Genomic DNA, 23,597 nt, shown 5'->3' on the forward strand with positions numbered 1-23,597 from the left:
TGTATATGTGTGTGTGTGTGTGTTTGTGTGTTTTTTTGTGTGTTTGTGTATGCATGTAGGTGACAAACATACTGCTCCTGACAGTTAGAAGTGCTCTTAATCTATCCCTCCTCCCCTCTCTCTCCCTCCCTCTCTCTCTCTATACCCACTTCTCTATCACTCCCTCTCTTTCCCTCTCGCTCTCCCTCACCCACACTTATCATCACCACCCTCTCTCGCCCGCTGACAGAATCATCTCAACACCTTCAGGACGACAAGCCTCCCTTTCTTCAATCCGACCGGGAAGTAACTGATACAATGATTGATTTTCTTTGCAGAGAGAAAGAGAGGAGGAATAAAAAGAGGAAATGAGGACTGAGGAATAATAATGGGATGACAGAGGAACAGGTAAAGAAAAAGAGTGAAAAAACTAAGATGACGTGTAGCTGAGAATGATTACTTTAGTTACACTTTACTTCGGGGAGTACAAATAATGATTAAGTAACTAGGTACTAATGAGGAATTATTATATGTTAATAAAGTGTAGGAACCAATATTATTTAACTTCAATGGGGATTTAAGAGCCAAATGGAAAGTTATTTACTGGTGTCACTGGGAAGTGAAGTAGGAGGCATTCTGGAAGGACTTCCCTGCACAGGTCTGGATACTTGAGTAAGTGACCGGTTTGTTAACATAATAGTTCCTTAGGCACTTCATTACTATTACAGTGCCCCCAGAAGTAAAGTGTTAGGGGATATTTGTATGGTATTCATGCTTTATTACACAGTAATACAGCATAGTGTGATGGGAATGACTTAACGTGAAGGATGAACAGGAACGGGATTCAAACCCACAATGTCAAGGTGTGTGCTTTGGCCTGTTGACCAACAGTGATGCTCTGCAGCTGGGAAGAACTGACCCTGTTAAACGTCTTGTCATAGGAAAGACCAGGACATGGATATTGTGGAAATATTACAGTGAGATATTAAGAGTATATATAAGAGTGTATTTTGGTTTATTTTATTTCCACAAGGACAACAACAACCTGTTTTTCCTCACAGCATGTAAGCTACTTTGCAATACCTGTCATTGGAGCAGGTTGGTACACATATACTACACGGGGGGTTAGGTGCCCTTGCTCAGGGGCACTTTGGCAGTATTGCCACTGTCAGTACGGGGGGATCGAACCAGCGACCCTTCCGCTGCTAGGCAGATTTACGAAGGTGGTTTTCCAAGCAGTGGACACCAACATTTCTTCTGTTAAGAGACCAACACACAATATAAGGGCCTGCATTGTTCTGTTGAGGACCACAGTAGACCATGATGATATCTACAGCTACCGCGTTCTCTGGACACCTACAGCTATTGATATTGATATTGGCAGCGTCCACTAATGAGGATCAGATAGTCTTTAATGCGAACCCGGAGGCTACAGTAATCAGGACAACTTGAAAATATGGATATGGATGGAAAATGTAGAAAATATGGAGGAGAAAAAGAAAACAGGACTATCCTCAGGAATCATCAGGAAAACAGGAGTATCCTCAGGAATCATCAGGAAAACAGGAATATCCTCAGGAATCGTCAGGAAAACAGGACTATCCTCGGGAATCATCAGGAAAACAGGACTATCCTCAGGAATCATCAGGAAAACAGGACTATCCTCAGGAATCGTCAGGAAAACAGGACTATCCTCGGGAATCATCAGGAAAACAGGACTATCCTCAGGAATCATCAGGAAAACAGGACTATCCTCAGGAATCGTCAGGAAAAGAGGAATATCCTCAGGAATCGTCAGGAAAACAGGACTATCCTCGGGAATCGTCAGGAAAACAGGACTATCCTCGGGAATCGTCAGGAAAACAGGAATATCCTCAGGAATCATCAGGAAAACAGGACTATCCTCGGGAATCGTCAGGAAAACAGGAATATCCTCGGGAATCATCAGGAAAACAGGAATATCCTCAGGAATCATCCGGAAAACAGGAATATCCTCAGGAATCATCCGGAAAATGGGAATATCCTCAGGAATCATCAGGAAAACAGAATGACATTCCTGAAACGTGTGAACAAGCTACTGCAAAACTGAGTGCCGGCATTCATGAGAGCCACGTTGACGTTCTGGGAACAACATTCTGCTACCCTTAGTATGTTTCTACAATGGTAAGTGTGTGTGTGTGTGTGTGTGTGTGTGTGTGTGTGTGTGTGTGTGTGTGTGTGTGTGTGTGTGTGTGTATGTATAAGTGTGTATAAGTGTGTCATGTGTGATGTACTAAACAAACTGATGCATACTTGACGGGAAGTTTCAGAACTTTTAAAGCCTATATCCTAGTCTCCCAAGTAAATTAGCTTTTTTTTGTATGCAAAAACCTCCATAATCTGTAGTCATATAGACATGTGAGAGAGAGAAAATGGTTTCATGCCCTGTTGATTTGCACTAGCATAGGGCTATATTATGTTCTGACCATATTTAAAAAACTAAAAAAAAAACTGGACATTTAAAATATATATCTTTCTTTTTTTACAGTGTTGTACCACATGATCACACATGTGTTTTTTAGAGACTGGGAAATGACTTATTTTGTTTGCTTGAGATGATGGCTGTACAGCATGTGTATCAGTGTTTCCCACAGGCTCAGAATAGACTTATAGTGGTGGGAGGCGCCACATGGGAGGTCATGATATGAGATTTTGTGTGAGGAAATATCACGGTGTTCACGATTATTGTACTTTTTTTTTAAAGATTATAAAAAAGACATGTTATATATAGAGAGTGAGAGAAAGAGAAAGAGAGAGGGTGAGAATGGCTTATAGCAGACTTAATGATTTTTACATTTCAGCTCATTTGTTTTCATAGTGTAAGGTTTGGCTACTTAAAATCATTGAGAGAGAGAGAGAGAGAGAGAGAGAGAGAGAGAGAGAGAGAGAGAGAGAGAGAGAGAGAGAGAGAGAGAGAGAGAGAGAGAGAGAGAGAGAGAGAGAGAGAGGAGAGGGAGAGACAGAGGAAGACAGTCTCAGGCTCAGCACAGTCTCCCTGTCCTCGCAGTTTGAGCTGGACAGCAAACGATCCTCTGCTAAATCAACTCAAATGAAAACTTGGCCAGAGGACTGCTCCACTGTGGGCGGCTCCAGGGTAGGTTCAACTGTTCTGGGACCAGCTTAGTTAACATTAGCAGCGAATGTTAGTTTAGGTCTTTATCGTGTCTTGGTCATACAGGCATGGTGAGGATGCTCCCACACTACTGATTTAAGTGCTTTGTTGGCAGATATAAGTTCCTTCTGCCGTTTCCTCTGTAAACGAATGCTCTTGTGGCTGGCGGTGGCTCACACACAAACAGAGTTTTCACTGCACATAGAAACAGCGTAACCCGTGAGAGGAGTTGTCACAGGACTAGGGGAGCTGTCCACTTTCACAATGGGCTGCTGTGAGGTGTCTGTCTGTCTGTCTGTCTGTCTGTCTGTCTGTCTGTCTGTCTGTCTGTCTGTCTGTCTGTCTGTCTGTCTGTCTGTCTGTCTGTCTGTCTGTCTGTCTGTCCATCCATCCATCCATTCATCCCTCCATCCATCATCCTTCCGGCCCGCCTGTCTATCTGTCTATTGTTCAGCAGCACTGTGAGGTTAGATAGCCAATCCGTATAACCAGCCACTCACTGTAACAGAGACAGACAGATAGGACACCTGCCCAAGCATCCAACCTGAGAGAATCTCTCTCTCTCTCTCTCTCTCTCTCTCTCTCTCTCTCTCTCTCTCTCTCTCTCTCTCTCTCTCTCTCTCTCTCTCTCTCTCTCTCTCTCTCTCTCTCTCTCTCTCTCTCTATCTCTCTCTCTCTCTCTCTCTCTCTCTCTGGGGTTTATCGACTGCTGTGTCCTTTGTGTTCTGGCAACTGACACTGAAGGTGATAATGGCTTGAAACATCACCACGTACTGGATGTGTACTGGACACACACACACACACACACACACACACACACACACACACACACACACACACACACACACACACACACACACACACACACACACACACACACACACACACACACACACACACACACACACACACTAGGGATGTCACATTATTTTTGAATTTCGAATTTACATAAAAACGAGATTTGAACTTGAAGGGAGAAATTCGAATTTGTAAAAAAAATATTTTAAATTATATAATATATTACAATAATAATAATAACTTTTAAAAATAAGGATAACGGCAAAAAACGGTAAAACCCGTATTCCAAATAATTACTGGTCTTTCAATTTTAATATCTCTCAGGAGTTGCGTGACCATGTTACATAGTAGCTAGTTTTATTTGGTGTTGATAGCCCAAGAAATAATTGAAACAGGATCATTTCAATTCGATGCTAAATAAGGTTTTACACTTGTGTAAATTGTACTCTATTTGTATTATTATCTTCGCCGTTTTTGATATCACACTTGTTGGTCTTTTGGAGTGTGTTTTGGAGTTTTGTGCCGTTTCAGAGCGTTGAAAATAGCTTAGACTTTTTATTTATTTAGAATTATTTTCACTGAAATTCATTTGAACTTGTCTACAATTCTGCAACGAACTTCGAATTTGATTTTCGGTTAAAGTGACAGCCCTAATACATACACCCACACACCCACCCACATGCACGCACGCACGCACACATACACACACGCACGCACACACACACACACACGCACACACGCACGCACGCAGGTAGGTACTGACTGTGACTTTGTAGGTGATGGATTTCTGCAGTCCTTCTGGGGAGATCTGCAGTATCTCAGCCACCACTCTGATCTCCTGAGCACTGACTACTGACGCCACCTCCTGGCCATCTGCCTGCATTACAACAGAGAGAGAGAGAGAGAGAGAGAGAGAGAGAGAGAGAGAGAGAGAGAGAGAGAGAGAGAGAGATACAGAGAGAGAGGGATAGAGAGGGAGAGAGAGAGGGGGAGGACACATAGAAAGAGAGAGACAGAGATAGATGTAAGACTTGTTAAGATCCTGTGAGTTTCAATCATCTACTGTAGGTTAATCTGTGTAGACTCCAACCATGTGTGCGAGGAATGAACAGGTAATTTAGTGGTTGAATTAATTCCACAGATGCAATTGTATGTGGTCGAGTCTACACGGAACTCTCTAAAAACGTGGTAACGTAATTCATGTATAAACCCGCCCCTACCCCTAACCCCTACATTAAATGTAGTTAAATTACTAGTTTAACTAATTTGCAGTAGTTGGGTGGTAGTTTAACTGCATTGAAACCTGAGTAGCTTCACTACCAGTGTTAATTTTGGCAGCTATTTTCATTTTAGTTTTAGTCTTAGTCATGTGTCCTCCTTTTTCATTTTCATCATATTTAGTCATCTTCATTTATTTTTCGTTTAGTCAGTTTTAGTCAACTAAATGTCTGAGCATTTTAGTCTTAGTCAGTTTTTGTCTCAATTTAGTCTTTTTTGTTTTAGTCTAGATTTAGTCGACGAAAACGGATGACATTTTTGTCTATTTTTAGTTAATGGAAAAAAACTTGTCAGAAGTCAGAAATAGTCAACATGGAACATATTCTGATTTAAATTGCGTATTTATTTTTTAACCTATAGGGGAATCTGAGTCGGCGGCACAAGTGATACACAGGAAGGGTGCACTGTCGATCTGTGAATGGAGAAATAACTTAATAAGACACATTAACTCTTCTTGCCTTGCTCAGCTGATATTGATAAATATTAAATAACAGTAACAGCAGTAACAGTGTAACAACACTAACTAACTAACATGATACTGTGTTGTAAACAAACACACAGTACAGTAGTTGAGTAGATAGTAATAGTAGTGTGTATAGTACACACAGTAGCAATCTGATTGCAATCTGCTTGCATAAAAACATATAAAATGATAAATCACATTTTGAGGTTGGTGTAAAGTGCCACATGGTGATGGAAGAGGTCTGGTTAGGGGTTAGAGTTAGAGGTGGTCTAGGTCTGGTTAGGGGTTAGAGTTAGAGGTGGTTTAGGTCTGGTTATACTGATCCGATACCAGTGCATACATTAAAAAAAATATATATATATTATATAAATTATATAAAAAAAACAAAATTTTTTTACAGCTACTGTTTTATATATACACTGTTTTTTAGTAATAACTAGAAAGTAATGGTATTTATTCAACAACTGGTGATTGTATAGATTAGTATCATTAATTGACAACTATACTCAATGAGTTCACCCACGGAAAGGTTGTTGGCACATTGGTTCCGCACAAACGTTACACGTTGTTGCACTTCCTATCCAGCCTGCTCCGTTCCAGTTAGCTAGTAGTAACGTCTATGTTGTGATTTCTTATGGAAAATAAATATTCAACATTCTCTTTTGAGACTCCGCCTATTATGTCATTAATTGCGTGCATGTGTGGGAGAGGTCGATCAGTTAGCCACGTTAGCGTGAGCTAGGTTAGCCACTAGTTAACGCGAGCTAGATGGAAATACAAACAATGTAACATTACTGGTGAAAAAGTGATTTACCTTGGAATACTCCTTTGCCAACTTGCTGTACTTTGCTTGCAGGTCTGCAGCTTATGAATAGTCCCAATTTTAGCCAAGGTAACGTTAAGCTAAAACTAGCTTTTCAGATAGCTCTTCAGCTAATGCTAATAACACAGAGCTCCCCGTCAGCCGTCACACTGCTCTGTCGGAACGATGGCATTAAGAAAAGTTATAATTATTTTGTCTCGTCTTGTTTTAGTCAACAATATCAACATGCATGAAGAAAAATTTCGTCCTGGTTTTTGCAAATCAAATTTTGTGTCCTCATTTGTGGTCAACGATATTTAATTAACTATTTAGTCACGTTAGCGTCACATGGTCTTCAATAACGTGACGTCACGTCTCGTTGTCGTCATGAAAAAAACCTTTGTTGACAAGCATCTTACGTCATAATTTTCATTGACAAAATTAACACTGTAAATCACTACTGACTACTTTGGGTCATAGTCTTGGTTAGTTAATTATAAAACTACATATTTCCCTAGAAATGTTGCCTTTTCCTGATTCCACCTCAACAATTGCTCCCTGCCCTCTCCTTAACCCCCCGCCCCTGGGCTGCCTGAGGACTGGCCTGGCCTGGTCCCTAAATCAAACACACCTACACTTTACTCAGTATCAGTTCAGTCGTACCTCTGTGTAAAAAAATTTGACTCCAGAGTAGACTCAGATTGTGATGTAGTTTGGATGTAGTTGAACTACTTTTTGAAAGTAGTTTTAGTTTGACAGGCAAAAATCTTTGAGAGTAGTTAAAGTTTCTATAGATAAAAACGTTATGTAGAGTAATAATAAAAAAAATAAAAAAAGGAATACATCCACAGAGCTTTTAGAAAGGTGCGGAATAAAAGTATTGCTTTTCCCCCAAAATAATGATTGATTAATGAATTTAAAATCTAAAAAATCTGGGTCCAAAATGAATGTTGCTGTTTACATGTTGCAGACATGTATCCCCTCCCTACTTCCCATTTCCCCACGTGGAATGCATCTGATAAATAACATGCTGGTGCTCTAGTGCAGCATCTAGTGGCTGAATGTTATCTATAACACTGCTCTTATTCGGTCTATTGTTATACTCATTCTATGTCTGCACTTTATGCATTGATTTAATTTAGCACGATTCCCAATACAAGTGGGGCCTCAGACCCTGGAGGTGGGCAAGGCCTCAGACCCTGGAGGTGGGCAAGGCCTCAGACCCTGGAGGTGGGCGGGGCCTCAGACCCTGAAGGTGGGCGGGGCCTCAGACCCTGGAGGTGGGTGGGGCCTCAGACCCTGAAGGTGGGCGGGGCCTCAGACCCTGGAGGTGGGTGGGGCCTCAGACCCTGGAGGTGGGTGGGACCTGTGCAGGAGCCCCTCTTGGGGTTGGCCTGTTTAACACAGAAATCTATTACAATCTTTTTTATATATTTTAATGACAGAAATCTATCACAGTTTTTTCTTAATTTTATTTGTTATAATTTTTCAGGGAGGTTTTAATATAAATGCTCTGCTCATTTTATACCTGTCTATAATTATGCAAATCTTTTGTCTATTTTGTGTCTACATCACTGCTGTGAAGCACTTTGGGATGCAATTCCTGTATGAAAGGTGCTATACAAATAAAGTTTATTATTATTATTATTATTATTATTATTATTATTATTATTATTATTATTATTATTATTATTATTATTATTATTATTATTATTATTATTATTATTATTATTATTATTATTATTAATATTATAGCACCTTTAAGATGTAGTTGAATTACTTTTCAATGTGAAGTAGCTATTTGGTACACTGCCTGACCTCATTGGGCCTCACGCCCCACCGTAACCTCCCATTGGTCCTGAGTCCCGATTCATCTTCGTCTTCATTAACTTTCAAGGTATGAGGGGGAAAGGTGAGAGGAAGACGCAGTGAGAAAGAGAGATAATTTACCTCATATCTCTGAAAGTAGACATTTCCCAGGTGCAGTATAGAGGAGAGGACTCTGAAGATGGTCGACTGGTCGTCGGGGGCGAAGTGAAGGATCTCCATGGCAGCCAGAAGACGCAGGAAGTCCTCTGCATCATTCTTTCCTGTTATCCCACAATCCCCTCCCTGAATGGAGACAGAGAAGAAGAGTAACTATTTGAATAGTGTGCTGCCCACTGTTGGTGGACATCATTGTAGCCACCTAGTGGTGGTTTTGTGTATAGCTATTTGGGTTTAAGTTTAGTCGTTTGAGCTTGCAGTTTTTCAGTTTGTTCAATGCTTGCAAGACAGCAGATGAGAGAGAACACTGGATCACCATTTCTTTCAGTTAAGCCTTGGAAAAGATTTGTCTGTAAGAACATTCCTTTGTTTTTCTTGTCGTTTTTGTGTTATTTAGGTAGTTTATGTAAATGTTTATCTAATAATTTAACTAATTGTTAAAAGGCTAAAGCTAAAATAGCACCACGCTAATCAACCACATGGGCGTTTTGCTAGCTGCATGGTATTTGTGCAATCTATTTGCTGGTAGCAGTTTGCACTTTTTTCATTTCTGTTGCATCATGTTGTGATTGTATATTTTAACAATGTAATTGTAACATCTCCATTTTTTGTATTTTCAGTTTTTCAGCTTTAACCACGTGTCAATAAAGAGCCTCGACTTTACATGGCTTTCTGTTCAATGGGAACTGTTCACTATCTGCCAAACTAGCCAGCCTACTCACACCTAGGGAGGGCAGAATAAATAGGGATGTTAAGGGGACATACTGTATTATTTTTTATACAAGTTAATTCGTGTAGAACATGTTTATATTTTGTCTAAATATAATTTGACTTGTTTATTTTCCAGTGCCTCTTTCTTCACTTGTATTAAACACACCATGTTTTCTTCTATACGCATGACTGCCTGTCTACCTATAAACTATATTTTCAAATCTGCAGATGACACAACCATCCTAGGACTCGTCAAGGGAAACAATGAACTGCACTACAGGCAGCTGGTGGATGAGACACTCACCTACGGGGAGGGAAGCAGTCTTGTCCTCAACACTGACAAGACCAAGGAGCTAATTCTGGATTTCTCTGCAACCTCTGTGGGTCAAAGGCACCGAGGTGGAGAGTGTGGATGGCTTCAGGTTTCCGGGTCCTGTACGCTAACGACAACTTGAGTGACAACTTGAGCGACACCGCCGCGGGGCGCAGCAGTGGCTCTGTTTTATCAGATCATGAGGCCTGAGTCGTCAGCCACTTACCCAGAGGCCTACAGAGGTATTGTGGAGAGGGTCATCACCAGAGGTCTTGTGGAGAGGGTCACTAGAGGCCTACAGAGGTCTTGTGGAGAGGGTCCTCACCAGAGGCCCACAGAGGTCTTGTGGAGAGTGTCCTCATCAGAGGCCTACAGAGGTCTTGTGGAGAGGGTCCTCATCAGAGGCCTACAGAGGTCTTGTGGAGAGGGTCCTCATCAGAGGCCTACAGAGGTCTTGTGGAGAGGGTCCTCACCAGAGGCCCACAGAGGTCTTGTGGAGAGTGTCCTCATCAGAGGCCCACAGAGGTATTGTTTAGAGTGTCCTCATCAGAGGCCTACAGAGGTCTTGTGGAGAGGGTCCTCATCAGAGGCCTACAGAGGTCTTGTGGAGAGTGTCCTCATCAGAGGCCCACAGAGGTATTGTGGAGAGGGTCCTCATCAGAGGCCCACAGAGGTATTGTGGAGAGGGTCCTCATCAGAGGCCCACAGAGGTCTTGTGGAGAGGGTCCTCATCAGAGGCCTACAGAGGTCTTGTGGAGAGTATCCTCATCAGAGGCCTACATAGGTCTTGTGGAGAGGATCCTCATCAGAGGCCTACAGAGGTCTTGTGGAGAGGGTCCTCATCAGAGGCCTACAGAGGTCTTGTGGAGAGGGTCCTCATCAGAGGCCTACAGAGGTCTTGTGGAGAGTGTCACCAGAGGCCCACAGAGGTCTTGTGGAGAGTATCCTCATCAGAGGCCTACAGAGGTCTTGTGGAGAGGGTCCTCACCAGAGTTCTTATAGAGAGGGTCCTCACCAGAGGTCTTGTGGAGAGGGTCCTCACCAGAGGTCTTATAGAGAGGGTCCTCACCAGAGGTCTTGTGGAGAGGGTCCTCACCAGAGGTATCACCACACTTAAGGAGAGGACGGCTCTCCAGAGGACTATTAAAACTGCAGAGAGGATCGTAGGAACATGGAGCTCCCATCCATAGACATAGACTCTCTGTTTAAAACCTCTTAGGCTGCAAGGGCCCACATGTGGGCCCTTTTGAGGACGATTTGCTCACCGGCACTTTGGCGACCTCTAGTGGCTCGGGTGTGCATATTTTGTAATACAATATATATATCGAATTGAAGGCTTATTTGTTGCCTGTCGATAGCGACAAAATCCGACAAAATCCGTTCAGCGGTTCTCGAGTTACATGCCGGTATTTGAGGCTTGTGCAAAGTACACGGTATTGCGCAAAATACCACTCCCGACTCTTGGGGATCTAGTTCCGTCAATCATTTGGCGATCTCGAAAATAATTGTGGAGGGTTGTAGTAATTGAGTGTGGCTTTCCAATCATACCCCACATGGGGATGTATGAATCTAAAAAACAAAAAAAAACGAACGAGCGAAAACAGGAAAAGAAAAACAGCCGAATGAATTGAAGTCTATGAGAAAACTGAGTTTTTCTTTTGTACACAGTTTACAAAAATCACTCCTAATCACAATTCTTTTTATTTTTTTACTTAGATTTTTATTAACATTTATAGACAAACAACACGTATACAATACCTACAATGACATCAATAACAAAACAGTACACTAACATGGGCCCCTTGAATTCGGCTGCGTTCAGCCTCCCAGACCCCCATGAGAGGGACCCCCCCCTCCCGCCATCCACCCCCAGAAACCGGGCTCCCTCACATCCCAGGTCCATCCCACGTGGGACCGAGCACTTAGTCTCAGCGACACGGGTCCCTTGAATTTAATTGGGCCAGGCTCAGTGGAGGGGCGAGGGGTGGTACTCCCCCCCACCGAGCCAAGCCCGCTACCTCCCATGTCACCAAGCACTCCACCCCCCGCACAACTAACCCACAACCCACGAGACCCCACTCTCCCGGGCCAAACCGCGGAAACGATGCCCCCCCCCCCCCGACATCCCCCCCCCTGAGTTAAGCCTGTAGAACTCCCCCATATCCCAGGCCGATGCGCGCGGAGCCGTGCCCCCAGTGACACGGGTCCCTTGAATTAATTGGGCCAGGCCCAGCAGAGGAGAGGGACAGATTCTCCCCCCCACCGAGCCAAGCCCGCTATCTCCCATGCCACAGAGAGCCCCACCCCACGCCCACCGACCCCGCAACATACAGGACCCCACTGGGCAAAGCTCAGCCGCTCTGACCCCCACCAGAGAAACCCCTCCCTCCCGCCCTCCTCCCCGAGAAACAGAGCACCCCCATATCCTGGTCCACCATGCGCAGAGCCGAGCACCCAGAGCCCCCACCCGTCCCCGCCCGACCGCCAGCCCCCCGGCCCACGAGAACCCCAAGCCCAGGCCTGCAGAAGGCCTAAGCACCACGCCTCAATGGTCCCCCGACCCCCCACGACCCCAAGCCTGGTGCCCCCCCGGCCCGGTGACCATACCGCCCGGGCCACGGCGGCCGAGGGCCCCAGGAAACCCCACCCCCCCATACCGATCCCACAACACGCATACCGGTCCCCCCTCCCCCGGGTCGAACCGCCGGAACGATGGCCCCTCCCCCCGGCATTCCCCCCCACCGAACTCAGCCTGCCCGCCTCTGTACCTCCCATGTCACCGATATCACTATATACATTTATGAAAAAATAGCACTGACAACATAAAAAATTATAAAATAAGCACTTCCCAGGTAATTATTTTTAACCCTGTTTAACCCCCGTTGGCGGGCTGGAGGGGTGAGGCTCTCCTGAAGAGGGCCCCTCCTATAACGACGGAGATTCCCCAATGGGGATTCTCCAATGTCCCTATTATTGTCCAACATTTTCTTTGAATTTTTATCTTTCATATGATAGTACAGTTCCAGAGCTCCCGGTCAGGTCTCTGAATGTTTTTCCCCATGTTCCCAGTCGTCTTAGTTGTGCGTCATGTGTGTTAGTGTCTACAGTTTAGTCTAGTACGTGTTATTTATATTATATGTCCCGAATCAAGTCCCAATTTTCCCAACTAATGTGTTTACCTTGTCTGTATTCCCAGTGGTCTGTGTGTTATCTGCAGTGTGTCTCGAATCATAACATCCATTCACTATCAAATAATATGTATATGTGGTATTGAATCTTGGTCCGTGTGTGTGACCTCAGTGCTCGAGTCCTGTTTGGTGTGAGATCTCGTTATTTGAATCCTGGCTGGTCTGGTTGATCTCGGCACTCGGCTCCCAGTTGGTGTGTGTAGCCTCAACGCTCGCATCCTGGCCGGCCTGGGCAACCTCCATGCCCGCATCCCGGATGGTCCGGCCGACCCCGGTGCCCGAGTCCTGGTTGGTCCGGTTGTATCCAGCATCTCTTTGTCCTTCTTTTGGGGGTTGTTTGTTTTACCTCTTTTGAATTAGCCTCCATGCTCATCTGATTATTCTGTATTGCATCGAGTCCAGTCTGCGTGTTGATTTGCATGTTAGCATCGTTAGCATTCTGTATTGCTTCTAGCCTGATCCGAATGCTAACTTGCATATTCATCGTGTTAGCTTCCATGTTAGCTTGTAGCTTCGTCTCCAGCCTCGCTGTTGTCTAACGTTTTTATTTCTTTTGAATTAGCCTCCATGTTCCTCTGAACATTCTGTATTGCATTGAGTCCAGCCTGCGTGTTGATTTGCATGTTAGCATCGTTAGCATTCTGTATTGCTTCTAGCCTGATCTGAATGCTAACTTGCATATTCATCGTGTTAGCTTCCATGTTAGCTTGTAGCTCCATCTCCAGCCAGACCTCGCTGTGGTCTAACGTTATACTTGCTGCGTCATCTCCTCGTGTTGTTACTTTTTATCGTGTTTTATAACTTTTTATTACCATACTTGAATTTTGGACCGGGAGCTCTGTTCTGCAGCTGCTCACCCGCTCCTCGCCAAACCGGAAGCCTCCACTAATTTCTTAATGGATCTTTATGAAATTTGGACATGTACTATATACGGCTTCAGGCTATGGGTCCGTATGGATTTGTAAGCCATACCACCTTCTGGGTAAATACTACCTCAGCAGCAGCACGGTGGTGTAGTGGTTAACACTGTCGCCTCACAGCAAGAAGGTCCAGGGTTCGATTCCCGCTTGGGGACCAGGTTTCCATGATGCCAGGTACCCAGGTGGGGTATCTCCCAGGCCTTTCTGTGTGGAGTTTGCATGTTCTCCCCGTGCTCGCAAGGGTTTCCCCCCCGATAAGATAAACCCAATGGAAAAACATGCACAACAACAGATCGCTAACGCTGTGGCGTCCTTGACGAAGACGGACAGGAGCACTTGGATTGGTCCCCTGGCGCAGCTCACGTTGACGCCTGTCTGCTCCCGGCTGCCCTTGGGGGGGAAGGACGACGGGATGGGTTAATCGCAGAGACTAATCGCATCGGCGATTCTAAAGAGACAATGCATGCGTGTGTGTTCCGGTGTGTGTGCTAAAAAAAACTAACCACTGTGTGTACCGCTAAAACATTGAGTGTCGTTGCATGCCGAATAAAGACCTCCGCAACAGGTCCTGCATTATTATTCTACAATTCAAGTTCAGACCTATGTTACTCTATTTCATTAGCACTAAAAGTGAATTTTCTTTCTGGAATCAGAAACTTCAGAATGTCATCTTTCAAAAGAGACCAGACTCAAGCATGTGCTATAAGTATAAAGTATGTTGTTTTGGTTTGCAAATGGCCAATTTTGGGGGCGCAGGTTAACCGGTTAAAGACCCACATCAGCCTGGACAATCTCTGTTTAAAGACTCACATCAGCCTGGACACTCTCTGTTTAAAGACCCACATCACCCTGGACACTCTCTGTTTAACCTCTTAACCTGCAACGAGTCTCCTGGCCATTTTAGTTTTAGTTTTTGAGGACTGCATACTTTTTTTGCAAACCAAAACAACATACTTTATACTTATAGCACATGCATGAGCCTCTTTTGAAAGATGACATTCTGAAGTTTCTGATTTCAGAAGAATAATTCACTTTTAGTGCTAACGTAATAGAGTAACATAGGTCTGAACTTGAGTTGTAGAAAAACAACTTTTTCTGTAGTAGTTAATAGTCCAGAGGTAGTATTTCCCCAGAAGGTGGTAAGGCGTATAGCCTGAAGCCTTATGTAGTACATGTCCAAATTTCATAAAGATCCATTCAGAAATGAGTGATTAGGAGTGATTTTGGTAAACTGTGTACAAAAGAAAAACTGCGTTTTCTCATAGACTTCAATTCATTCGGCTGTTTTTCTCTTCCTGTTTTCGCTCGTTAGTTTTTCACCAGATCCCTGATTCATACATGCCCAGGTGGGGTATCATTGGAAAGCCACACTCATTGGAAAGCCACCTCCACAATCATTTTCGAGATCAGATCTAGATTGACGGAACTACTGCGCCAAGAGTCGGGAGTGGTATTTTGTGCAATACCGTGTACTTTGCACAAGCCTCAAATACCGGCATGTAACTCGAGAATCGCTGAACGGATTTTGTCGGAATTTGTCGCTATCGACAGCCAACAAATAAGCCTGTTCTCTCTTTACATGCTACCCCTTGGTCCAATCATTCAGAAGCACACCATCTCTTTTCACTGTTATGCTGACGACACACAGCTTTACGTTTCCCTGAAACCTAACAACCAGTCTCTACTTAACAGTCTCATGTCCTGCCTGGATGACGTTAAATGTTGGATGGCACAAAACAACTAAATCAAAACAAATGCGAAATAATCCTCTTCGGTCCCCCAGACGCTGTCACCACCCTTACCAACAGTCTTGGCAACCTGTCCTCCTTGGTCAAGCCTTATGTCAAGAACCTAGGTGTCATCTTTTATCCACAATTTAAATTCGACAGACAAGTGAACTCAGTGGTAAAGGCATGTTTTTTCCAACTACGCACCATTGCCAAACTCAAAGCCCTTCTCTCCCCTGCAAACCTTCAGAGAGTCATCCACACTTTCATTTCATCTAGATTAGACTACTGCAACTCCCTCTATATAGGTATTAACCAGTCTTCCCTGTCCCGCTTACAACTGGTACAAAACGCCGCTGCCAGACTGTTGACCGGAACCCGCAAGAGAGACCACATCACCCATGTCCTTGCCTCCCTTCATTGGCTTCCAGTACGCTACAGGATAGATTTTAAGGTTCTCATCAGGGCTGGGCGATAAAACGATAACGATAACTATCGCGATAAATTATTTCCTCGAAATAAACATGAAACGTGGTCGCAACGTTTCGATATATCGATTTCCAAGCTTGGCTCCGTTCAGCCTCGGCTCACCACATTCACTAACAACAACCAACGTTACGTGATGACGTGACGTGCATACGCACAACAGCTAACAACCAATCAGTGAAGGAGATGGCCGAGAGCGAACGAGATCCGGAAGGAGACCCAGAGGTAATAGGACTCAACAACAAGGCTTGCTAGGCTAATTAGCTTGCACGGCGTTGTTTTATATATTTACGTGCCGAGTATGTGTGTGTTTTGAATTCTGAGGCCACGTTTAAGTAGTGTGGGGTATACAGTCGACGTCGTTTCAATATATTGTGGCGGAAGAGAGTATTTTAGTGTAATATTTAGCACATTGTCATGGAATACACCACTTATAAACAACAGGCTTGCTAGGCTAATTAGCTTGCACGGCGTTGTTTTATATATTTACGTGCCGAGTATGTGTGTGTTTTGAATTCTGAGGCCACGTTTAAGTAGTGTGGGGTTATACAGTGGACGTCGTTTCAATATATTGTGGCGGAAGAGAGTTTTAGTGTCATATTTATTGTCATGAGATACTCCGCTTGTCGGCTGCTGCTAACGTGCGCGGACTGATGACGACATCAACTCGACTTGAGACATTCACAGCAGCATAAGAAGTTAATTAAACTTGACAGACATTATATCGACGATAATTATCGATATCGAATTATATGAAAATAATTTTATAATTTTATTGCGATAACGTTTTTGGTCATATCGCCCAGCCCTAGTTCTCATATTTGTTTTTAAAGCCCTTAATGGTCACCCCCCCTCCTACATCTCAGACCTCCTATCCCCCTATTCCAACACCAGGTCCCTCAGGTCAGCCGATCAGAGACTCCTGACAGTCCGGAGGTCTAACCTCAAGCTCAGGTGGGGCCGTGCCTTTGCTGTCGCAGCCCCTGAACTGTGGAACAGCATCCCCACCTCCATTAGGCTTGCCCCCTCGATAGATGCCTTCAAATCTAGGCTCAAAACCCACTTCTACCTACTAGCCTTTCCCGTTCACTGACTCATGCCCCGTTTTACTGTGTGCTTGCCTGTGTGCCCTCCCATAAAACGGAGTGTGATTGTTGTCAATATGTATCTATGTATGTATCTACCCTCTGTACAGCACTTTGGTTGACACGTGTCATGTTAAATGTGCTATATAAATAAATCTGATTGATTGATTGATTGATTGTTATGGTTGAGGTAATAGTAGGTATATTCTATTGTTATCTGGTTGAGGTAATAGTAGGTACATTATATTGTTATGGTTGAGGTAATAGTAGGTATATTATATTGTTATGGTTGAGGTAATAGGTCTATTGTATTGTTACCTAATTGAGGTAATAGTAGGTATATTATATTGTTATGGTTGATGTAATACTATAGTAGGTATATTATATTGTTATGGTTGAGGTAATAGTAGGTATATTCTACTGTTATGGTTTAGGACAGGTAATACTATAGTATGTATATTCTATTGTTACCTGGTTGAGGTAATAGTAGGTATATTATATTGTTACCTGGTTGAGGTAATAGTATGTATATTCTATTGTTACCTGGTTGAGGTAATAGTATGTATATTCTATTGTTACCTGGTTGAGGTAATAGTAGGTCTATTCCATTGTTACCTGGTTGAGGTAATAGTAGGTCTCTGCCCCCTGCAGATAGAAGGCCTGTCTCTGCTGGGAGGGCAGACCTGCCAGCATCTCATAGAAGATATGATAGTTCCTCTCATCTTTGGCCTGCAGGGGTAAACACACACACACACACACACACACACACACACACACACACACACACACACACACACACACACACACACACACACACACACACACACACACACACACACACACACACACACACACACACACACACACACACACACACACACACACACACACACACACACACACACACACACACACACACACACATAATGATAAAGGGTACATGAAAAATTGCATAGTTTGTGTGTTTGTGTTTGTGTGCTTGTCACCTGGAAGACGATACGTGACTTCTCCAGTAGATACTGAGAGGTTATGGCACCACTGATCACACCACTGGGGAGAGAGAGAGAGAGAGAGAGAGAGAGAGAGAGAGAGAGAGAGAAGAGAGAGAGAGAGAGAGAGAGAGAGAGAGAGAGAGAGAGAGAGAGAGAGAGAGAGAGAGAGAGAGAGAGAGAGAGAGAGAGAGAGAGAGAGAGAGAGAGAGAGAGAGAGAGAGAGAGAGAGGGAGAGGAGAGGGAAAGGGAGAGGGAGAGAGAGAGAGAGAGGGGGGGAGAGAGAGAGATAGATTTGGAGGAGGCAATTTAAGATGAAAATCATGTATGTTTTCCATACTCTCCATTATGCATCGTTGGTAATATTTAATTAATTTAGTTCATACTCACTCCTCCAGAAAGACCTCTATATATTTTCCAAAGCGGCTGGATTATCATTCCGTACGGTTTTGGCATTTCCAAAAGATTCCAGGAGAGGAGCTGCCTCAAGAATCTGTAGAGCATTCAGAACAATACACCACTGTCACTAGAGCATTCAGAACAATACACTTATGTCACTAGAGCATTCAGAACAATACAACACTGTCACTAGAGCATTCAGAACATACAACACTGTCACTAGAGCATTCAGAACAATACAACACTGTCACTAGAGCATTCAGAACAATACACTGATGTCACTAGAGCATTCAGAACAATACACTGATGCCACTAGATCATTCAGAACAATACAACACTGTCACTAGAGCATTCAGAACAATACAACACTGTCACTAGAGCATTCAGAACAATACAGCTGATGTCACTAGAGCATTCAGAACAATACAACACTGTCACTAGAGCATTCAGAACAATACAACACTGTCACTAGAGCATTCAGAACAATACACTGTCACTAGAGCATTCAGAACAATACAACACTGTCACTAGAGCATTCAGAACAATACAACACTGTCACTAGCGCATTCAGAACAATACACTGATGTCACTAGAGCATTCATTATAAAGAACATACTGCTATCACCAGAGCATTTAGAGCATTCAGAGCAATACTGCCCTTTCAAGGCTAACCGCAGTAACTTCCAAACAGTGAAACTGAGAAAAATGGCTTTAAAGTTTTTTGACTTGCCATCCAAAACGTGTTATAGGTAGATAGATGATAGTACCAGATTTAACATGTATTAATGAAGTAATCTTTAGGCATACAAAATATGACGTAATTATTTTAATTAACCACAAATAATCAGATACTGCACTCTGCTGCACGATTTCCTTAAATAATTATACAGGTAATGTACAGGCAAAGTGCAGTAACTTCAAATACAATGTTGTTTTCCCTTCAGCTTTCATAACTTAACCTAGCCATTTTATTTGGATCATCATCATTCCAATATATTCAGGTGTTAAATTTCATTTTCAAAATGGCTAGGTTAAGTTATGAAAGCTGGAGGGAAAACAACATTGTATTTGAAGTTAATGCACTTTGCCTGTACATTACCTGTATAATTATTTAAGGAAATCGTGCAGCAGAGTGCAGTATTTGATTTTTTGGGGTTAATTAAAATAATTACGTCATATTTTTGTATGCCTAAAGATTACTTCATTAATACATGTTAAATCTGTACTATCATCTATCTACCTATAACACATTTTGATGGCAAGTCAAAAATCTTTAAAGCCATTTTTCTCAGTTTCACTGTTTGGAAGTTACTGCGGTCTGCCTGGGTTTTGAGTGTGATTTTGTAGTTACTGCAGTTTTTAAAACCCCATATCTCCAAAACTGAGCGACATTAACATCTGAAACTTGGTCACAAGATAAAACATTTATTGACAAGTTCAATTTCACTCATAAATAAATTTTGACTTTTTTCGAGTTACTGCGGTTAGCCTTGACAGGGCAGAATACTGTACATTACAATGTCACATAACATGTCACTTGAGAACCTATAATTAAAGTTATCAAGGCATCGCAAATTTGTTTAAGTATTTGTAGAATTGACATGATACATCATGTTACATCATCAATTGGAATAGAACATAGTATTCTCTTGATGCGTCATGCATTTCATACTAAAATGGCACAATGCCGTAACAATAATGGCTTCATGGCATAATGACTGTGATCATAATCACTTGACTCTACGATGATTGCAGCAGGACAAGCTGAAAGGAGCATCATCCCACATCACAGCAAGACACAACACGGCAACAAAGCAGTTATAACCATCTAACTACAATACGTGTAGTTAGTATGTGAAGATGAGCTGAAAAGCGCCATGCAAAACCCGCAGGGAACCCCAACTACCTCGATCTGCACCCACAGACAGCCAATAGAGATGCAGGGATACAGGCATTAGTCAAAAGATCTACAGTGACAAGAAGACATGTGTGTGTGTGTGTGTGTGTGTGTGTGTGTGTGTGTGTGTGTGTGTGTGTGTGTGTGTGTGTGTGTGTGTGTGTGTGTGTGTGTGTGTGTGTGTGTGTGTGTGTGTGTGTGTGTGTGTGTGTGTGCGTGTGTGTGTGTGTGTGTGTGTGTTTGTTTGTATGTACCTGTTGAGAGACGTTGCCTTTATGGTGTATTGCTGCTAGGTACCGTAGGACCAGTTTGGTGGCTTCAGTTTTCCCAGATCCACTTTCCCCGCTGGCAGGAGAGGAACACACAATAACAACACAATGAAATTCTGTTTATGGCGGCTGGATGGCGCAGTGGACATTGCGCTCGTCACCAACGCAAGAGATACCGGGTTCGAATCCGGCTGTCGGCGTTGCCTCCGGCTTGGGCCGGCCGTCATACTAACTCAATTGGCAGAGTTAGCGGGTGGAAGTCGATGGGTGGTAATCTGGATGTTGTGGACAGTGACTCCTACAGCAGAGACAGGAAATGGCGGGGGCAGTGTGAGCCTCCCACACGTTACACCTCGCCAATGAGAGTCCGCGCTGGCAGGTGAAAAGATGTGACAGGCTGCCTCCTCGTGTATCGGAGGGGACACGTGATGCAAGGCTTCTATCCTCCCTACAACCAGCCAGTGGGGGGCATATGCGAGCAACATTCAAGACAAGGGAGGGGAGAATTGGCACAGCGAAATTGGGATGGGAGAAAAATTGAAAAAGAGGAGAAAAAGTGGATAAAAAAAAAGAGACAGTCTGTTTGATCTCTTTGTGATGATCTGACCACTAGCAGGGGCGTCGTTCTGGTATGGCAAGGTATGGCACTCGCCATACCTTGGCAAATAAACATTTAACATTTTTTTTTTTTTTATTACAATTTTTTATGTTGATTTAGAATTCGAATGTCAACATTATGAACGAATGAACTATTCGGTACAGCCCTAGCATGTTTTGATATTGTCAATTATCTCACTTTTACTAGGTGACTTTTACTGTGACTAACTGAAATATGCCCAAAAAAAAGGAAAATGGACCTAGGGACGTTTTTTAATCAAAGGACAGCAGAGACACGTGATACAGGGACACAGGTAAGGTCTTACAATGGCTTAGTGATTAACAGTGCAGTTCAGCATTCAGTAACCCATACTTTTTGTGAATGTGTTTTTGATACTACATTCTGTTGAACACACACCTCAAAACCGTACCTAAGGAAAATTGGCTCAATTGCAAGAAAAGTAATAGACAGTTATGATATTACATTCTGCATAATTTGTATGCAAAATATTGTGGTTCCCTGCTTTAGTCTGTTGACACATTTCTATACTAAAAATGCTTGTGTAGTCCTGTGTCATACCTAAATGTCATATAACTGAATTGTATAGAAACAACTCACCAAAAGTGACTATTGCACAACTGATTTGACACCTCCCCCTCCCTTCTCGCCATACCTTGCCTTTTACTGAAACAACGCCACTGCTGACCAGGGGGTCAGATGATAACGGTGAGGTCAGTCAGCCAGGACCGTACGCACGCATTTTGGGGAGCAGGGTCTTAATAAGTAACAAAAGGGCACCCCATGCACTTAAAACATTGTATATGGACATCGCCACATCGGTTAACCGTCTGTAGTGTGGTAGTGAAAGGGTTAACCGTCTGTAGTGTGGTAGTGAAAGGGTTAACCGTCTGTAGTGTGGTAGTGAAAGGGTTAACCTTTTGTTGTGTGGCAGTGAAAGGGTTACAAAGGGCACTTTGTGTAAGGCAGGGCAGAGGGGCGGGGCCTCTGTTACTCAATGAGCTGTCAATCTCCAGCTAGCAGGGAGCTACTGACACAGGGACGGGTGAATGGAAGGATTCTCTAGGCTGAAACAGGAGTGTGGATTTGCCTGCTGTGGGAGCTAGGGGCGCCCCTGAGCATCAAATAGATTTGAGCTGATCACTGATCTCACAGGACCAGGCAGACCAGGGAACCGTACACGCATTGTTATACAACAGGTAGTTCCGACCACGCATTGTGATTGGTCGAGAGTGTTCTAAACAGTGAGTATGTTCATGATATCACCATGATATATACCACTGCGCTCTGGCTTTAGAATGTTGTAGAAAGTTTCAACTGCCATTCATCAAACGGAACCTGTGTCAACATGACCTACTCTGGGGACAACGTTACGTTTGATTTAACGTACCCGTTAACCATAAACGAGTGGATAGATAAAGAGGACGGGCCTACATCTAGCGGTATTCATCCCGGAACTGTCCAAGGTGCTGATCCCCCAAGGTGCTGATGACTTTCTCCGACCTTTGCTTGCATTATACTGATACGTATAATGCAAAAAAATTCACAATGAACAAAATAATTAAGCAATAATACACTCGAAGCCTGTGGTATGTCATGAATATTGCCACAGCTGTGATGCCTACAGCAGTCGAGCTTCGCTCTCGTGCCTGTGGGCGCATCACAGCCGTGGCAATATTCATGACATACCATCAGTATCATTGCTTAATTATTTTGTTCATTGTTAATTTTCTTTGGAGAAGGTGCCCCCTTAAATTAAAGAGTGACAGGGATCAATAACGTCATCACAGGGAAGAAAACAGGAGCCTCTAGGTGGCGCTGAGAAAAGTCAATATCCCCGACACATGTAGAAAAAGACTCAAATGGTGTTGTGCTGCAGGAAACAGGATCCGTGGTGAACTCTATCCAGCTCTGCGCCGCTCACCCATCACGGAAAAGCCAGCTACTCGTAACACAGGTGTGAATTTACCCGGCGGTCTAAACGCCAGTACACCAGTTTTTTTTTCTTTGGTCAGTCAGTTACAAGAGCCATCAGTTGACCCTTGTGTGTCCTTGCCAGAGAGGTGATCGTGGAGTCATTGATACGATACAGGACTAATCTCACTCTAAACGAGGCCTTGACTTCACAGCTTAACTCTAAATCCCACCATTATGTAGGCTAGCCAAAGTGGTGGTGGTGTGTGTGTGTGTGTGTGTGTGTGTGTGTGTGTGTGTGTGTGTGTGTGTGTGTGTGTGTGTGTGTGTGTGTGTGCGTGCGCCGGCGCGTGCGTGCATGTGCACGTGCGTGTGTGTATGTGTGTGTGTGTGTGTGTGTGTGTGTGTGTTTAAGCACGGTGACTACATTCCAGCGTAAGGTTTCACCACATCGTCTGGTTAGCCAAAAACTGGGCCATTACTGGTCACCTTACACCAACCCTAAATCACTCCACAACATACACACATGCACGCACGAACGCACGCACACACACACTGTCATACACTGTGTGTGTGTGTGTGTGTCTGTGTCTGTGTGTGTGCATGGAAGTGTCAGCGTATGTGTG

The 23,597-nt window shown here is 43.6% G+C and overlaps 1 protein-coding gene across 1 annotated transcript in view; it reads right to left on the reverse strand.

The window, feature by feature from the left end:
- Positions 1-23,597, reverse strand: part of myo15aa (myosin XVAa) — a gene marked incomplete at both ends in the record, with an annotated part of 162,716 nt that overhangs the window by 121,827 nt on the left and 17,292 nt on the right. Inside the window, 7 exon segments of the mRNA XM_084329168.1 lie at positions 4,692-4,805; positions 8,422-8,583; positions 17,503-17,616; positions 17,874-17,937; positions 18,267-18,306; positions 18,309-18,369; positions 20,427-20,517. Coding sequence (XP_084185294.1) covers positions 4,692-4,805; positions 8,422-8,583; positions 17,503-17,616; positions 17,874-17,937; positions 18,267-18,306; positions 18,309-18,369; positions 20,427-20,517 — 646 coding nt within the window.

This window comes from Notolepis coatsorum, assembly GCF_963971535.1.
Source record: "Notolepis coatsorum genome assembly, chromosome: 14".
Classification (NCBI taxonomy): domain Eukaryota; kingdom Metazoa; phylum Chordata; class Actinopteri; order Aulopiformes; family Paralepididae; genus Notolepis; species Notolepis coatsorum.